Genomic DNA, 13,795 nt, shown 5'->3' with positions numbered 1-13,795 from the left:
TTCTTGCAGGTCGTGCGTGACCCTTTCTCCTTCCTTGTCCTTGTGCCAGAGGCAGCACAACACAGCTGGGGAGGGAGCCACTCGCCTTCATCCTCCTGCAAAGGGAGTGGCGATGCTCGTCCTCCTCTTGTTCCATGCAAAGAGAAGAAAACTGTTTGATTTGGCTTTAGTTTGAGCGGGAGGGGTCTGTGCCTTGCAAACAGGGCATGCAGCCCCCCGCTGCACCCGGTGCCGGAAGGGTAGCTGGATGCACTCCCTTTGCATGTCATCCTAGAGACACACTGCGGTTGTACGCATGTCCCCAACAACAACACCCAAAATTTGCCTCTTGCTGGCTGGCTGCTCCCCAAAGGCTGGGGAGCCGGTGCCAGAGCTGGCTGCTGCCCACTGGTCCGGCCAGGATGGCTTCCCACAGGACCATCCCTCCCAGGCATCACCAGGGAGGGGTGGAGGGGGGACAAAGACTCAGCTCTTCGCTGGGGAACCTCCCTGCCTGGCCGCAGGGAGGGAACCGCTCGCGTTGGCCTGATGCAGGGATATGCCCAGCACCTGACAGCACATCTGCAAGTACAGGCAGGTTTTTGGGGACATGCATGGCACAGGGCTGTCCCTGTCAAATGTCGTTCATCCATGTGTGAACGGGGCCGCCCTGCTTCTCATCTGGAGGGGCTCGGTGGTGGGCAGTGCTCCACAGGGTCAGGTATTGGATGGCCAGAGATAGCGTGGCCAAATGATGCTCGCTTTGAAGGATTTTAAGGCATTTTTAGCAGCAACCCATGTGTTTGGCTTTTGTGGCATGTGCCTGTGCATGGTGAGCATCCAAGGGGGGTGCTCCCAGTCTCTGCTGTTGGGCAGGCAGGAAAAGCAGCTGGGAAGATCAACCACAGGCTCTGCTGTTGCTGGAGCTGTTCCTGCATCCAGTTTTGGGCTGATTGCATGACGAAGTTATAAGGGTCAGCTTGCCCCGTGGATTAGGCAAGGATAAAAAATGACCACATCAATGTATGCATTTTTCTTACCCACCCACATGGCATTTTTTGCGCACTGGGGGTGGCCCCTAGAGCTGAACGCAGTGATATACCTAGGAATCAGCGCTGGGGTTTAGAGCAGATAGTTTTGGTTGCATTTGGGTTTGTGAAAACACAAGTTTGCATCATCTTAAAAGAAAGATTTCATGTTTATTTTTTTGTCCTTTCTAAGAAGAGAAACATCTATTTTTAATAAGTAGCTGGTATGGCCGAGGTGGTGGGAGCCAGAAGTGCTGAGCCTGACTGTGGCAGCTGGACTTGGGGTGGCTGCATTTATTCAACCCCCTTGTTTTCCTGGCTTTGATGGGAGAAAGAGAGAGACCCTCGTGACCCGCAGAGCACCTCTCCATCCAGCAGCAGTTTTTTTGGCAGCACAGCCAAGTGCCCTGGGCTTCCCATGGCAGGCTGAGCACCATGGCTGTCCGCAGGGCTTCTCCTTGGCCCCTTTTTGTCTTTAGTAAAATGGGAATATCTGTGGAAGAAACAATTCAATGGGATTGTCTCTTCTGTGCCCCCTGTGATGGATTTCTGTGACGGGAACTGCTCCTCGCCAAGTGCATGGTGAGGCTGGGAGAGTTTGATTGCATTTCTGTGCGCTTTTCAATGGGGAGGAAAAAACCCTCTGACGGAATCGGTGCTGCCGTCAGCCTGAACAAAAGAAATGTCTCCGCCGTGGGAAAGCAGCCTCTGACCTCAGTGAAATCCTGAAATATTAGGAACCTTACAAATGCTCTGAGGACATTTTTCTTCCAGCTCCCTTTACTGCCCTGCACCTCAATAGCAAATAATGCCCCCCACCCTCCCCGGGGGTCCTGGGGGTTCTGTGGTTCCCCTGGCACTGCTACAAGGAGTCAGGCACCGCAGCATGGCCTGTTAAGTGCAAGCCTGAGCATCTACCTGTACTGCACCCCTTGAACTCACTGTGAAAACATTAAAGCTGCAATGTGAGCAAGTGGTTTGCAGTTCAGGTTTTTCTGTTTTCACACCCTGAAATAGAGAGCTGCAAAAAGCTGGTGTTTCGATCAGTTGACTGAAAGTAGGAGCTGAACCCGCAACTGGGGAATGGAGGCAGTACCTGCCCTCTTTTGTCCCACAGACGTGATACTGTTTCACCTGCAGAGCAAAAATTAGGTTCATTATAGCATGAAAACTTTCAAAGCTTTCTTAATTTTGACATTTTGAAAATAAAACGAGTGCCTGAGTGTTAAGGTTCTTATCGCAACTGCCACATACTTGCCTGTGTATATATGGGCACATATGTAAGCGTTGTGCAACCCCTGTATGTGCACAATAGCAAACAGCCAGCGCAAGCGCAGCGGACCCGCGCTGACACACAGCGTGCTCTGCCTCTGCGGGAAAGGGCAACTTTTAAAGCCCAAACGCAGGATTTTGCAGGTTTGAGCAGGGCGCGCAGTGGTGGGGAGGCAGGCAGTCACTGCTGGTGTCGCATGGGCAGCAGCACGCCTTCATGCCGTCTAGATGTTTGACTGCCCAGGAGCACTGGTTTGGCTTTGGCAGAGAGCTCAGTTCCCAAGCTGGGTGTGCAGGTTGCCAGTGGGTACCTCTGCAATGAGCCTGGGTGCTCTGCCTGCTCTCCTCCTGAAAATGGACTCTTTTTGGGGGGTTTCTGTGTTTTTTTCCTCCTGTTTTTGTCATGTGGCTGTGTTTGAGGGCACTCACACGTGGGTAGAGGCAGCCAGACTGGTGGTGGGATCAGTCCTGGTAACTCATTCTTAGCCGGTGCACTGTTTCTTCCTCCTGAAAAAAAAACAAAACAAAAAAGGCAAAAAACTAGAGGAAATCTGATGTACAAATAGTGTTCAAACACGAGAGGACCTGGGTGGTGGTGGGTGCTGGGATTTGTGATAACGCTGTGGCCTTACTTCTGTGGTTTGCTGGGCTTCTGTTCCCCAGAGTTCAGGCTGCCTCAAAGCGCTCGCATTAGAGAGTGACTCATGGCCCATGTTTTGCCCAGTGTGGAAACAGAATTAATTTCCTTTATCTTCTTTCCTGCCTCAGAACAAAAGGAAAATCATAGGAATTGTTTAGTTGCAAAAGGTTAATCTGTAAAGGTTGTGTACTGATAACTGAGGCTCATACATGGTGCTTTTGGGTCTTCTGCCCTCCCACTTTTATTCTAAAACCAGCTGCTTGCGAAAAAATAATAAGCCACTTGCCCAGATGACGTTAATTTGCATCTGGGTTTGTGCCATGGAAGGTAAGGGGGATGAGAGAGGATCCCTTATTTTTATGCTGTTCCTGGTGCGCCCTCCCCTTGCTCATCACTTTGCTCCCCAGTTTGTGGCCATGGCACACGCTCCTGTCCCTGACAGCACACGGGGAGAGGTGGGAGCCAGGACAAGCTCTGCCTCTTGGTGCCCCCCTCCCCATTGCAGAGGTGCCCTAGCCACTGTGATGTGTGGTAGGGGTACCCCTTTCCCTAGCTGCAGCAGCACCTTGGCCTCTCCCCACCATGCTCAAAGTGTCCCTCTGGTTTTGTTTTCTTTACTTATTTTTGGCCCTGAGGTTTCCTTCCAGAATAGCTCTAGGGCGTGGAAATAGGACAGTGCAGCCCCGACCACAGCCTCGGCCCCATGGTGGACCAGGGCAGGACAGGAGCAGGCTGCTCTGCTCATTTACCACCCTGCAAAAATAATAATTACATTTGGACATAGGAGTTATGTCAGCCTGCACCAGACAGGGATGCTCTGACCATGAGGTCTCCATGGTCTTGGGCAGTTACATCAAACCCACGTGCGGTGCCCTTGCCGAGCCATGCTGGGTGCAAGCCCACCTGGTTGCAGTGCAAGGCTGGTGCCGGCAGCTGGTGCAAACCCACCAGTGTTGGGTCACAGGACCGATGGTGGGGCACGGGCGCAGCACCAGCTGCTTGGGGGTTTGTCATGGCCTGCTGTGTGAGGGCAGCAGTGTGCCCACGCAGGGCTTGGGGAGTGGGCTGCCTGCCTAACCCCCGGCTCGCTCGCTAGAGCATGTAAAGAGCAACACGGCAGCATATTTGTACATGTTAAAAAACTGATGGGAGTGCAGAAGGGAAACCATCGCGTTTGCACCCATGGGCTGCGTGCTGTACGCCTGCCTCGTTGTCTCAGCATGCTCCTGAAAAGTGGGGTTTTGCTGCGGTCACCTATTGGCACATCCCTCAGGGGCAGGTGAGCTGTTCCGTGTTTTGTTTCCAGCTATTTATCTACAAAGGTGAGATTATTTTCATTAAGCTCTTAGATCCTGTGGTCACTTTTAATAACAGATATCAAATGACCTCTCCAGCCCTGCTGCTTTGGAGAGCTGGAGTTCTTGCAAAAGCATTAAGAGACCAATGCTCCAACCCTGAGATGTGATGCTTTTTAAAACTTCTATTTTATTATTAATATTATAATTTTAAATGGAAGCATTTTGGATACGTTGGGCCAACTTCCCTGCTGGCCTCCCTGCGTGGCGCTGTGAGGTTGGTGCTGACAGTGGCCTGCCAAGGCAGCACCCACTCTCTGGCCCAGGAGCTAAACATAGGTGCTGGCTGTGCAAGGCGCTTCGGCACACGTTAATTATCCTGGTGCTTTTTAGGGATCTTCCGTGAAATATGCACTTTTATAGTCAGTTTTCTTTTCTTTTTTTTTTTTTTTTTTTTTTTTTAAGCAGCCTGGAGCAGCAGGCTTTTAATTACATTAAAAATCACCTCCACCAGCACTCTGTTCTCCAGCCCTGATGAAATTTAAGCTCAAAGCTGGGCACGTGCTCGCTGCTTTCCTGCGCAGGGCAGCGCTGGGGCAGCGGGAAGCAGCTCTGTGCTATGCCCTCCACATCACCCCCCCAGCAGGGCAGCCCCTCCAGCCACCCCAGCTCCGTGGGGCCGCTGGGTCCCTCACAGCACTGGTGTCACAGTGCTGCTGTGCTGGCATCTGAAAACCGCTTGGCTGCTTTTTTAAATATTTTTTTTTTGCTTTTGCTTTTGCTTTTTTTTTTTGTTTTGTTTTTTCCCCCCCCCCTTTGTGTGTGTGTGTGGGTTTTCCTGGCCCAAGGCGCCAGCTGAAAACCACGGCCAGCTTCAGGCCTCCCTTGTAATTAGGGCTCCTCGCCGTGACACACCGCGCTTTGAAGCCCATGGGGCAGGCGCAGCTGTGCCATGCACCCCAGCATTTTGCATGGCAGGCCTGTGGTGGGACTTGCTGCCGGGGCTGCCAGACCCCTGGAAGGCAGCAAGGGACCTTTCCCTCCCCAAAAGCATGTCATGTACATGGTGTTTCATCAGCAGTTAGCAGCTCCCCATGATGTACCTGTGATGTGGTGATGAGCAAGAAGACAAAATAACGGGGGGGGGGGAAAAAAAAAAAAGAAACAAAAAAGCTTTGTCTTTCTGGTCCTAACCTGAGAATTTGGTTAACTGGAAATCCTTTGCTTCCCAATCAAATTCAGACTCAAATTGGGCCCTTATGGATATGGGTAAGGCTTTTGGCAACCACAGCCTTGGGTTTTGAGCAGAAACATATGTGTTCAGGTATTCCACTGCAAAGTGGGGTTTTCTGCTCTAAATAACCATAGTTTTATCACTGGCTAACCTGAGCATCGTTGACCTGCTTGAAGGCATGTGTTTTCCCAGCCCCGCCGTTCCCTCTCTGATGGCTGTAGGGCTGAATGCACCAGGTGGGATTTGCAATTCTCGGTGCCCTGTGAAAAGCAAAGCTGCGTTGGTGAAGGAACAGTTCCCCTGAGCTGCTGCAGCCCAGGCGTGTGCAGGAGTGCCGAGGGGCTGTCACTGATGAGTGAGAGAAATATCAGGGAAAGAGGGAGCAGTGGCACACTGGGCAGCTGGAATCACGGCAGGAAATGATAAATATAGGGAGAGGAGAAAGGATGTCCCTGCAGAGGCGGTGCAGGGGGGCAGCCGCAGCACCTGCGTGCCCCCATCCCCTGCTGTCAGGTGCAGGGAAGGAGGGGTGGGCTCTGACCACTAGCCGTATCCTACCACCAAGGTCTCCGCTGAGCTTTGGGTAGCCATGGGAATGGTGTTTGGGCATTTATTTTTTTTCCCCCCAGGCAGTTATTCTGCTTTGCTGGGGACATGTGCGGAGCCATCAGATTTCAGCTGGGGAATATCTGGGTTTGGAGACCAGGGTCCAGGCTGGTCCCTGTGTGGGTCTGCGTGGTTCTGGGGGCACAAGGAACAATGCAGACATGCATTTTGTAGCATCACTGTGGCAGAAATGGCTCTCTTAGAGGGCTAATGGGGACTGATGACACCTGTACCTGAGTCCCCTTTGCTTTCCCTGCCCTTCCCAAGGCCAGTTTCACCTCTGCAGGCAGCCTGGAGAGAGACTTGTTTGGATTTAGTCTTTTTTTTTTTTGCCTAATGGCTATGCACAAATGACTGTGGAACCAGGCCTTTGAGGTTGGTCTTTTTTGTCTTCTTGAAAAAACAGCAACAGAATTTCCCAAAAAGGGAGGTAGACACCCCTCGAGAACAGATTTCCCAATATTTATTTTAATTTAAATCCAGAGTGTTATTATACCCTTTGGCCTCCTGGCCAGTCCGCTGAGGCCAGACCCTCAATTAAGCGGCACGGTGCAAACCTCCCTGGGTTTGGCAGCGGTGTGGGGCACTATGTTTGTGCACCAAATCTGCCGGTGTTGAAGTTTGGGGGTTTTCTGGCGCATGCTGGCGGGCTGGCGTCACTCTGAGCAGGGCGGTGACTGCCTGGGGCGGGGGGGTGGGGGGGCAAAAATAGACCTTATATCCCGGCAGGGCAGCAGCAGGAGGAAATCTGTGCCGGCTGACTCTGTGGGTAGCCATTGGTGCCGTGGTGGGGTAAGCTTACTGCTGCTTTTCCCAGCCGGGTTGTGCATTGCCATCCGCTTTTTGCAGGGAGGTTGGAGGGGCTCAGCTTGCTGGTGGGGCTGGAGGCTGCTTGCAGCCCTTTTCTGGATCTGTGGCTTCATGAAGCACTTGAGGGCATGAGCATCCAGAGCCTCGCAGCATGGCCAGGGAAGTTAGCTTGCGGTCAGCTTGTTTTCTAGGCTGAGCTAAACAAAGGTGAGGAAACATCAAGTGCAGATAAATATAATAACGACTCCCCCCAAACCTCAGCACAGCTGATGGTGGGTTTAGCTGTAGGACGGGTAGGAAAAAGGAAAGTTAGTGGGCCTGACTGAGCCTAGGGGGATGTCAGGAGCATCCCTCCCTGCAGGGAGGCTGAGGTGCTGCGGGAAGGGTCGGGCGTGCTCCTTGCTGAGGCCAGGATGGAGAAGGGCAGGCCAGGTTTTGATGCTTAGGGGGTGCAGCTTGGACTTGCCCAGAGCCAAACCTTCTCCCTGGATATGCCTAAGGGGGACCCTTGCGTTGGTGCCTTGCCACTGCTATTTTTGTCACTTACAGACTGTAGAAGCCGTTTATATTCATCTATTTGCTGATTTATTTATCCTGAATGAGGTTAAACCCTCTGTGGCGTAGTTCCCAGGGGTGTTGCTCCCTGGGCAGAGTCCGAGCAGGTTGCAGGGCTGTGGGAGGGCGGCTGCAGTGGGCAGTGCTCCCACCGGCTGCTCCTGTCGCATCGCCGGCAGGGGTTGGGTTTTGCTACTCACTTGCAGGCAATGGGGAAGCGGGAGTGAGTAGCCCCGCTCAGGGAAAGCAACGAGTCTGCTACTGGATGAAACTCACTCTGCTGGTATTTTGTGGCTCCTTGCAAAACCAAAATGTATTCATGGAAATTGAGGCAGATCTTTCAAAGAAAAAAGAAAGACTTGGGTCTCTGGAGGGGTTGGGTGACCCCAGCGAGAGGTGGCTGGAGGTTGGCCTTTCTGGTTGCCGGATACCCATGTGGACAGATACATCTGTATGGTTTGGGTAATGACGGTGCTTTCTTGCTGCAAAGCAAACCCTTGCCATGTTTCGCTGTTCCTAGAGAAAGCAGCCATGAGGACTGCCCTGGTCTTCGCCTGCCTGGTGGGGATGGCGTGCGCCTTCTCGGTGAGTGCCGGGCAGCGGGGGGACTCCCCGGCTGTGCCGGGGCTGGTGTGGGGTGCATGCCAACCCAGCCTTTCCCCCAGGTCAAGAGCTGGCTGCGGCGAGCCAAATCAGACGACTCGGAAGAAAATGCGGTAGGGTCTCCCCCTCCCCCGCGTACCCAGCCCCACGCAATGCTGGCCTTGAGGACAAGGACGTTTTGGTACCCAGCCCCCAGACTGAGGTTTTCCCCTTCTCTCTGTAGGTATTCAAGAACAGGCACCGGTATTACCTGTACAGATACGCCTATGTGCATCCCCCGCAGCGATGGTACCAGGTGGGTGCTTCAGAGGCGTTGCTGATGCTTCACTGCCCACCAGATGCAGAGATACTGGCCCAAATGAGATGGGAGCACGGTCTGCTCCCCATCTGCCACTGGCCTGCGGGGCTGGGCTCAGACCGTCACGCTCGTGACACCGATGGAGACCTGCCAGCCCGCCTATGGCTTGGTTTTCCCTCTCCTTAGGGCAGTGACTCATCGGAGGAAGAAGGGGACGGCTCTGAGGACGAGGAGGAAGGGGGGGTGAGTACGGCAAACCAACAGCCTGCAAAACAAATACAAGAATTTAGGAACTTTCTTTGGTTTTGTAGTCTCTGCTCATTAGCATTTGTGGCTGCTGACCGCCCACAGCCTTGCACCCTGGATGCAACTGGATTTTCTACTCTGGGCTTTATTTATTATTTTTGGTGTTGTATACTTTTTCCTTTTTCTTCTTTTTTAAAGAAGATGGGTGGAGGATGCACCAAACAACCCTGAGGCAAACTTTCCAGGTTTCCATTTTCAGTGGCTCAGAATGGAGCAGAACGGGCCAAAGGGCAGAAACAGGGAGGCTCACACGCCAGGCAAACGGCACTGTTAGGGGCTCCTCTTACCTCCCCCTTCCAGGATGCATTGCCCCCATAGTGCTGATAAAATTGCTGTGGAAAACAGGGTTATGTTCTGCACGTGTGTGTGCAGAGGGACACAAACTGGTGCTGTATTGGGAAATGCATGTTTGTACCAGCCAAGCTGTTAACGCTGCTCCGGTCTGCTGGGGCAATGCGAGCTTGGGCACCACTGTGTTTGTGAGAGTCATCCAGCTCCAAATTTAAATTCCAGGGATCACAAAGGTCTCTTGTGCCTCACCAGGCTGCGAATGCTCAAAAATAATCCAGTAGTCTCAAGGCACACAGGTGCTTTCAGACAGGGATACAGCATGCTTGGAAACCTATGTGTCAGGTCTAATCACGTCTCTCTTTTTTTTCTTTCTTTCTTTTTTTTTTTTTTTTAATGAACTGAATGCTAATTTCAGGGATCTTTCTTAACAGGGGTATAAGCCTGGGCATCTGGTCTTAAAACCCCCTTTGGAGGCCCACCTGGGGCTGGGGTGCAGCATGGGGTGGCCCCTGTCCCCCAGACCTGGCATCTCCCTGCAATTTGCCCCTTTCTGCCTGTTGCTCTCCCCTACCACTGCAATCACTAGGGATAACTGAGTAGTGGGATGAGACAGCCAAAGGGGGAATTTCGTTCCTGAGGAAGAAATTAAGTGATATGCAGGAATGCAGCTGCTGTTTGGGGGTGCCCCTTTTGTTTCAAGGGCACCAGAGCAGTGGTGGTTCCCAGGCAGGGACGCTGCGTGCCTTCATGGGCAGGGGGTGGTCAGCAAGATAAATCATGATTAAAGGCCCCAAGGTCAGTTGTAGGTATGTAAAGAGCACCATGGTACTGGCTGCTAGATGGGGGGCACTGCTCCCATCGGCACAGCCAGCTGCACCGTGTAATTTGATGGTTTCTGCAGCGGAGAGGAAAAACAGCCTGGGTTTTCTCTGGCATCAGTTGCACCTATATTTTAAGTGTCTGAAGTTGGCCCAAAATGCCAGGGTGACCATCCTTGGTCTTGGTGCATGAGCTGCAGGGATTGCCCAGGGCAGGGACAGTAGCAACCCTCTGTCTCCCTGCCCCAGCTAGGTTCATCTGCTGGTGGCAAGGTGCTTCTCCCAGGCTAGGGACACAGTGAGCTGCCCCACCAGTTCTTCAGTGGTTGCTCCAGGCTCTGCTGGCATTTGGGTTATTCATTGCCTTTTTATAACTGCGTGGGCTGCCACGCACCCTGCTGAGAGACCCGCTGTGCTGCATGGTCTCTGGGGCCAGGCAGTGTTGATGGCTCATTGCTGGTGGGCTTTGGGCTCAGGACTGGCTTTGAGCTGTCACGCTCTCACCAGCTGTCTACACCTGCTGCATAGTGTGTTCGCATGCAGTGCGCCTGTGGCTTGCTTTGTTTCTTGGAAACTGGGAGAGGAAACTTCAAACGCAAATCTTTAGATGCTTTGTAAAGCAAAATGTGTAGCCAGAATGGGAACACCCGACTCCAGCCACCACCACTTAATTGCATGGCTCAGGCTGCCCTGCTGCAGCTTCTCAATTTCAGCCTGGGGCGAGACCCGTGGGAAAGCAGGAGATTTGGAGCAGCGCTCAAATGCCGTCTGGGGATGTTGCGTGCCCCTTTCGTTGCTGGGAGGGTTGCCTTCCACTTCTGCTGCTGACCACCTGCCCTGTCCTGTCCCTGCAGGAGGCATCGCATGCTGGCACCGAGGCAGCTGGCCACCCCACTGGAGCAGCCCCTGGGGGCAGCCAGGGTGGGCTGGGAGGAGACATCACATCCCCCCAGCAGGTGTGGTTTGGGGGGTTGGAGGGGAGCACCCATGGAGGAGGGAGGGCATGTATGCTCACTGCATGGTTGCTTGCACCCATGGCATGCTCTGCGTCCCATTTCTGTTTGAAGTTCTGCTGTGCAAGGTGCCCCCAGCTGGGCAAAGCTCTGGTCATTAGCCCAGTGGGAGGGTCAGAAGGGGCACCCCAAAAAGGCAGCCTTGCCATGCAAGGTGCTGGGGGGATGCTCGGCTGTGCACACACCTTCCCCGTGCCACATCACCGAAAAGCTGCCACCCCCTAACACCGAGCTAATGCTGTGTTATTTTCCCCCTGCCAGGGCAAGGGCTGCCAAGGGCCTCTGAAGGGGGGCAGGGACAGTGCTGCCGGTAAGGGGGGTGACTCTGAAAATGAAGACAGTGACGAGAATGAGGAGGAGGAGGAGGAAGAAGAAGAAGCTGAGTACGAGAATGGTGTTAATGGCACAAGCACTAACACCACGGAGGGGGCAGATGGATCTCCTGGCAATGGCACTGCAGTGGTTGAGGAGGGCACTGGTGTGGCTGAGGAGGAGGAGGAGGAGGAAGAAGAAGAAGAGGAGGAAGAGGAGGAAGAAGAGGAAGAAACCGAAGCCACCACCATTGCCAGCACCACTGATGAAGAGAGGCTGTCCCAGGCAACGACCACGGGAGATGGGGGACCCACAGATGCCACCACAGCTGGGGAGCAGTGGGAGTATGATGTGACAGCCGGGGGCCATGGCCGGGGGGATGAAGGCACCACTGACGGCATCTATGGAGAGCAGGATGAGTACACCCGTGGGGACAGCTACCGGGCCTACGAGGACGAGTACGGCTACTACAAGGGGCATGGCTATGATGTGTACGGGCAGGATTACTACTACAGCCAGTGAGCGGCCAGCGGGACAGCCCCTGTGGTGCCCCCTATCTGCCCCATCCCACTCAGGAACATGCATCCAAAGGCTGCCTGCAGCCCCTGCATACCAGAGGAGACACCAGATGGCTTGCAGGGCGCACCAGCTCTGTCCCAGGCTTCTTTTTTGTATCTCACAAAGTGAAATGAAATAAAGCAACCGAACTGAGCTCGCTGGTGATGAAAGGTTTGCTACTGAATGTGCTGGGATCAGCAGGGCAGCATGGTGCTTGGTGGGCTGAGGGGCTACAGGTGCTCGTGCTACTCAGGGTTACATTTCTTTATTCCAGCTCAGATGCACACAAAAGGAGGGAGGAACAGAAAAGCTAACTAGAAAAGCCCCTGTAGAGTCCCCTGAAAAATGGAAGGGCATTTTTAGGGTCACTGCTAATTTGACGTTAGAGTTGACGTGAATTTGCAATATGTGGGTGGCAATAACTTTACCACATCTTCCACTCCTCAGTAGCATGTTTCCCGTGGCCTGACCACGCACCAGAAAACAGTAATAATTACAGAGGCATTGATTTTTCTTTCCATGCATCGCTAGCTGCAGATGTACACCCTTGTAATGACAGCTTTTCTTCTGCATCCCTGCACCAGGAATATGGGTCCCACTGAGGCTGGGCACCTCAGACATTTTTCAGACACCAATGCTGCAGCCCAAAATGGTCCACATCTCTCCCAGCCACATGGCCTTATTTCCAGGGCAAGGCAGGGCTGTCGCAGTGACAGCAGCGTGCCAGCTCACCTTCTGCACCAGAGATGGGAATGCCTGGCTTGCAGTCCTCAGGATCCATGCCCAGAGCTACGTCCCCACGGGAGCATGGCCCTGGGCAATTGGGGGTCAGCACCAGGAATGGGGAAGGACCAAATCCTGCTGAGTTCTGGGAAGGTGCCCCCATTTATGCAAAGTGATGTTCCTCACGCATGGGTTACGGTAGGTACTGTGCTGTCCTCACATTCCTGGAAAGGAAACCTGTGTTCAGCTCCTGATATAGGTCCAACTGCAAAATAAATTTCTATTCTCGCAGCAGGAAGCTTCCGGCCGCTGTACAAAACCACCTCTGTGTGCCAAAGTCAAGCTGCAGCTGATGGGGTGGTAGGGGGTGCTGCCTGCAGGGTGGGCACCCCAGGGCCAAATCCCTGTGGTGGCACTGGCACGTGTGCTCGTGGCCAGCAGGGAGGACACAAGAGCCCCATCATCTGTATCCCCAGGGGGTGCCCAAAGACGTCAGGGAACCAGTACAGACAAAGGGCCCTGGCACTGCCAGGGGCTGGGTCTCGCTCCCACAGGGTGTGCAGCCCAGTCCCACGTGCGTCAGCCCCCCCAGGCACCCGGCCAGGGCTCTGCCTCCCTGAACCAGGGTGCACCAGCTGGCTGCTCTGAGACCCACAGGCAGCACCTGGCTCTGGCACCCTGGGAAGGGAGAAAGGGCAAGTTTCCTCCTGGCTCCGAGATTTGTTCCCACCTGAGACTGGTTCCTGAAGGTTTAAGCATTTCTGGTGTTAAGGCATGGTCGTGCCTGCTCCCAGGGTTTGGGTCGGGACGGGGTGGTGGGTGGAATGGGAGCATTTGTCACTATCACCACAGGGAGTGGCTGAGCCAGGCTGGCCGCAGGAGGGGGACCCCCCCTCCCCCGGCCATGTGCATAGGTGACCCAGCAATACCACCAAAGCTAGAAGAGGGCAGGAGGAGAGTATGTACGTCATGCACATCCTGGTAGCACCTTCCCGCAGCAAAAGTGGGCTCGAAGGGACCTGTGCAAGCAGTGCATGAAAAAACTCCTTTTTTCTCTCTCTCTTTTTTTACTACACTTGTATTTTGCACTTGTTCGGTGAGGGCTGAGGTTGAAACCCACAAAGCAAGTGCCAGAAGTTACGGTGTGGCAGCAGCTCTCAGCTTGGCCAGTGCCGCCCTATGGTGCTGGTGGTGGCCACGACCAGGCTGGGCTCAGTGTATTGCCCTTCCCTCTCTGCAGCCCTGCCGACTTTCCCATGTTGGTCACGGTGAGCACGCGTGACCCCCTGCACCCCCTCTTATCAATAACTGGGCTGGATGTGTGCCACCTTAAGATCTGCGCTAATCATCGAGCAATTTCGCCTTCAGAACAGATATTTATAAACCATGCTTTCTGTTTATCCAGCCAGGTGGAACATTTGATAGCTGACTTCCACCACAAACACATTTTTAGC

General features: G+C 53.7%; 1 protein-coding gene across 3 annotated transcripts; it reads left to right on the top strand.

The window, feature by feature from the left end:
- Nucleotides 1–260: 260 nt before the first annotated feature.
- IBSP (integrin binding sialoprotein) lies at nt 261–13,211 on the top strand. Of its 3 annotated transcripts, XM_080369956.1 has the most exons (7): nt 261–6,846; nt 7,940–8,004; nt 8,085–8,135; nt 8,246–8,317; nt 8,507–8,563; nt 10,590–10,691; nt 11,010–13,016. In XM_080369956.1, exons 2-7 carry the CDS (start codon nt 7,951–7,953, stop codon nt 11,580–11,582), a joined length of 909 nt encoding a protein of 302 aa, XP_080226082.1. In that variant the 5' UTR covers nt 261–6,846; nt 7,940–7,950; the 3' UTR covers nt 11,583–13,016. The 3 variants fall into 3 exon arrangements, with proteins under 3 accessions (XP_080226082.1, XP_080226083.1, XP_080226084.1); XM_080369957.1 differs by lacking the exon at nt 8,085–8,135 and having other exon boundaries at nt 11,010–13,211; XM_080369958.1 differs by lacking the exon at nt 10,590–10,691 and having other exon boundaries at nt 11,010–11,833.
- Nucleotides 13,212–13,795: the final 584 nt, after the last annotated feature.

The sequence above is a fragment of the Falco punctatus genome, assembly GCF_963210335.1.
Source record: "Falco punctatus genome assembly, chromosome: 1".
Classification (NCBI taxonomy): Eukaryota; Metazoa; Chordata; class Aves; order Falconiformes; family Falconidae; genus Falco; species Falco punctatus.
Note: the sequence above shows the minus strand (reverse complement) of the source record. Positions and strands in the feature narration are given on the sequence as shown.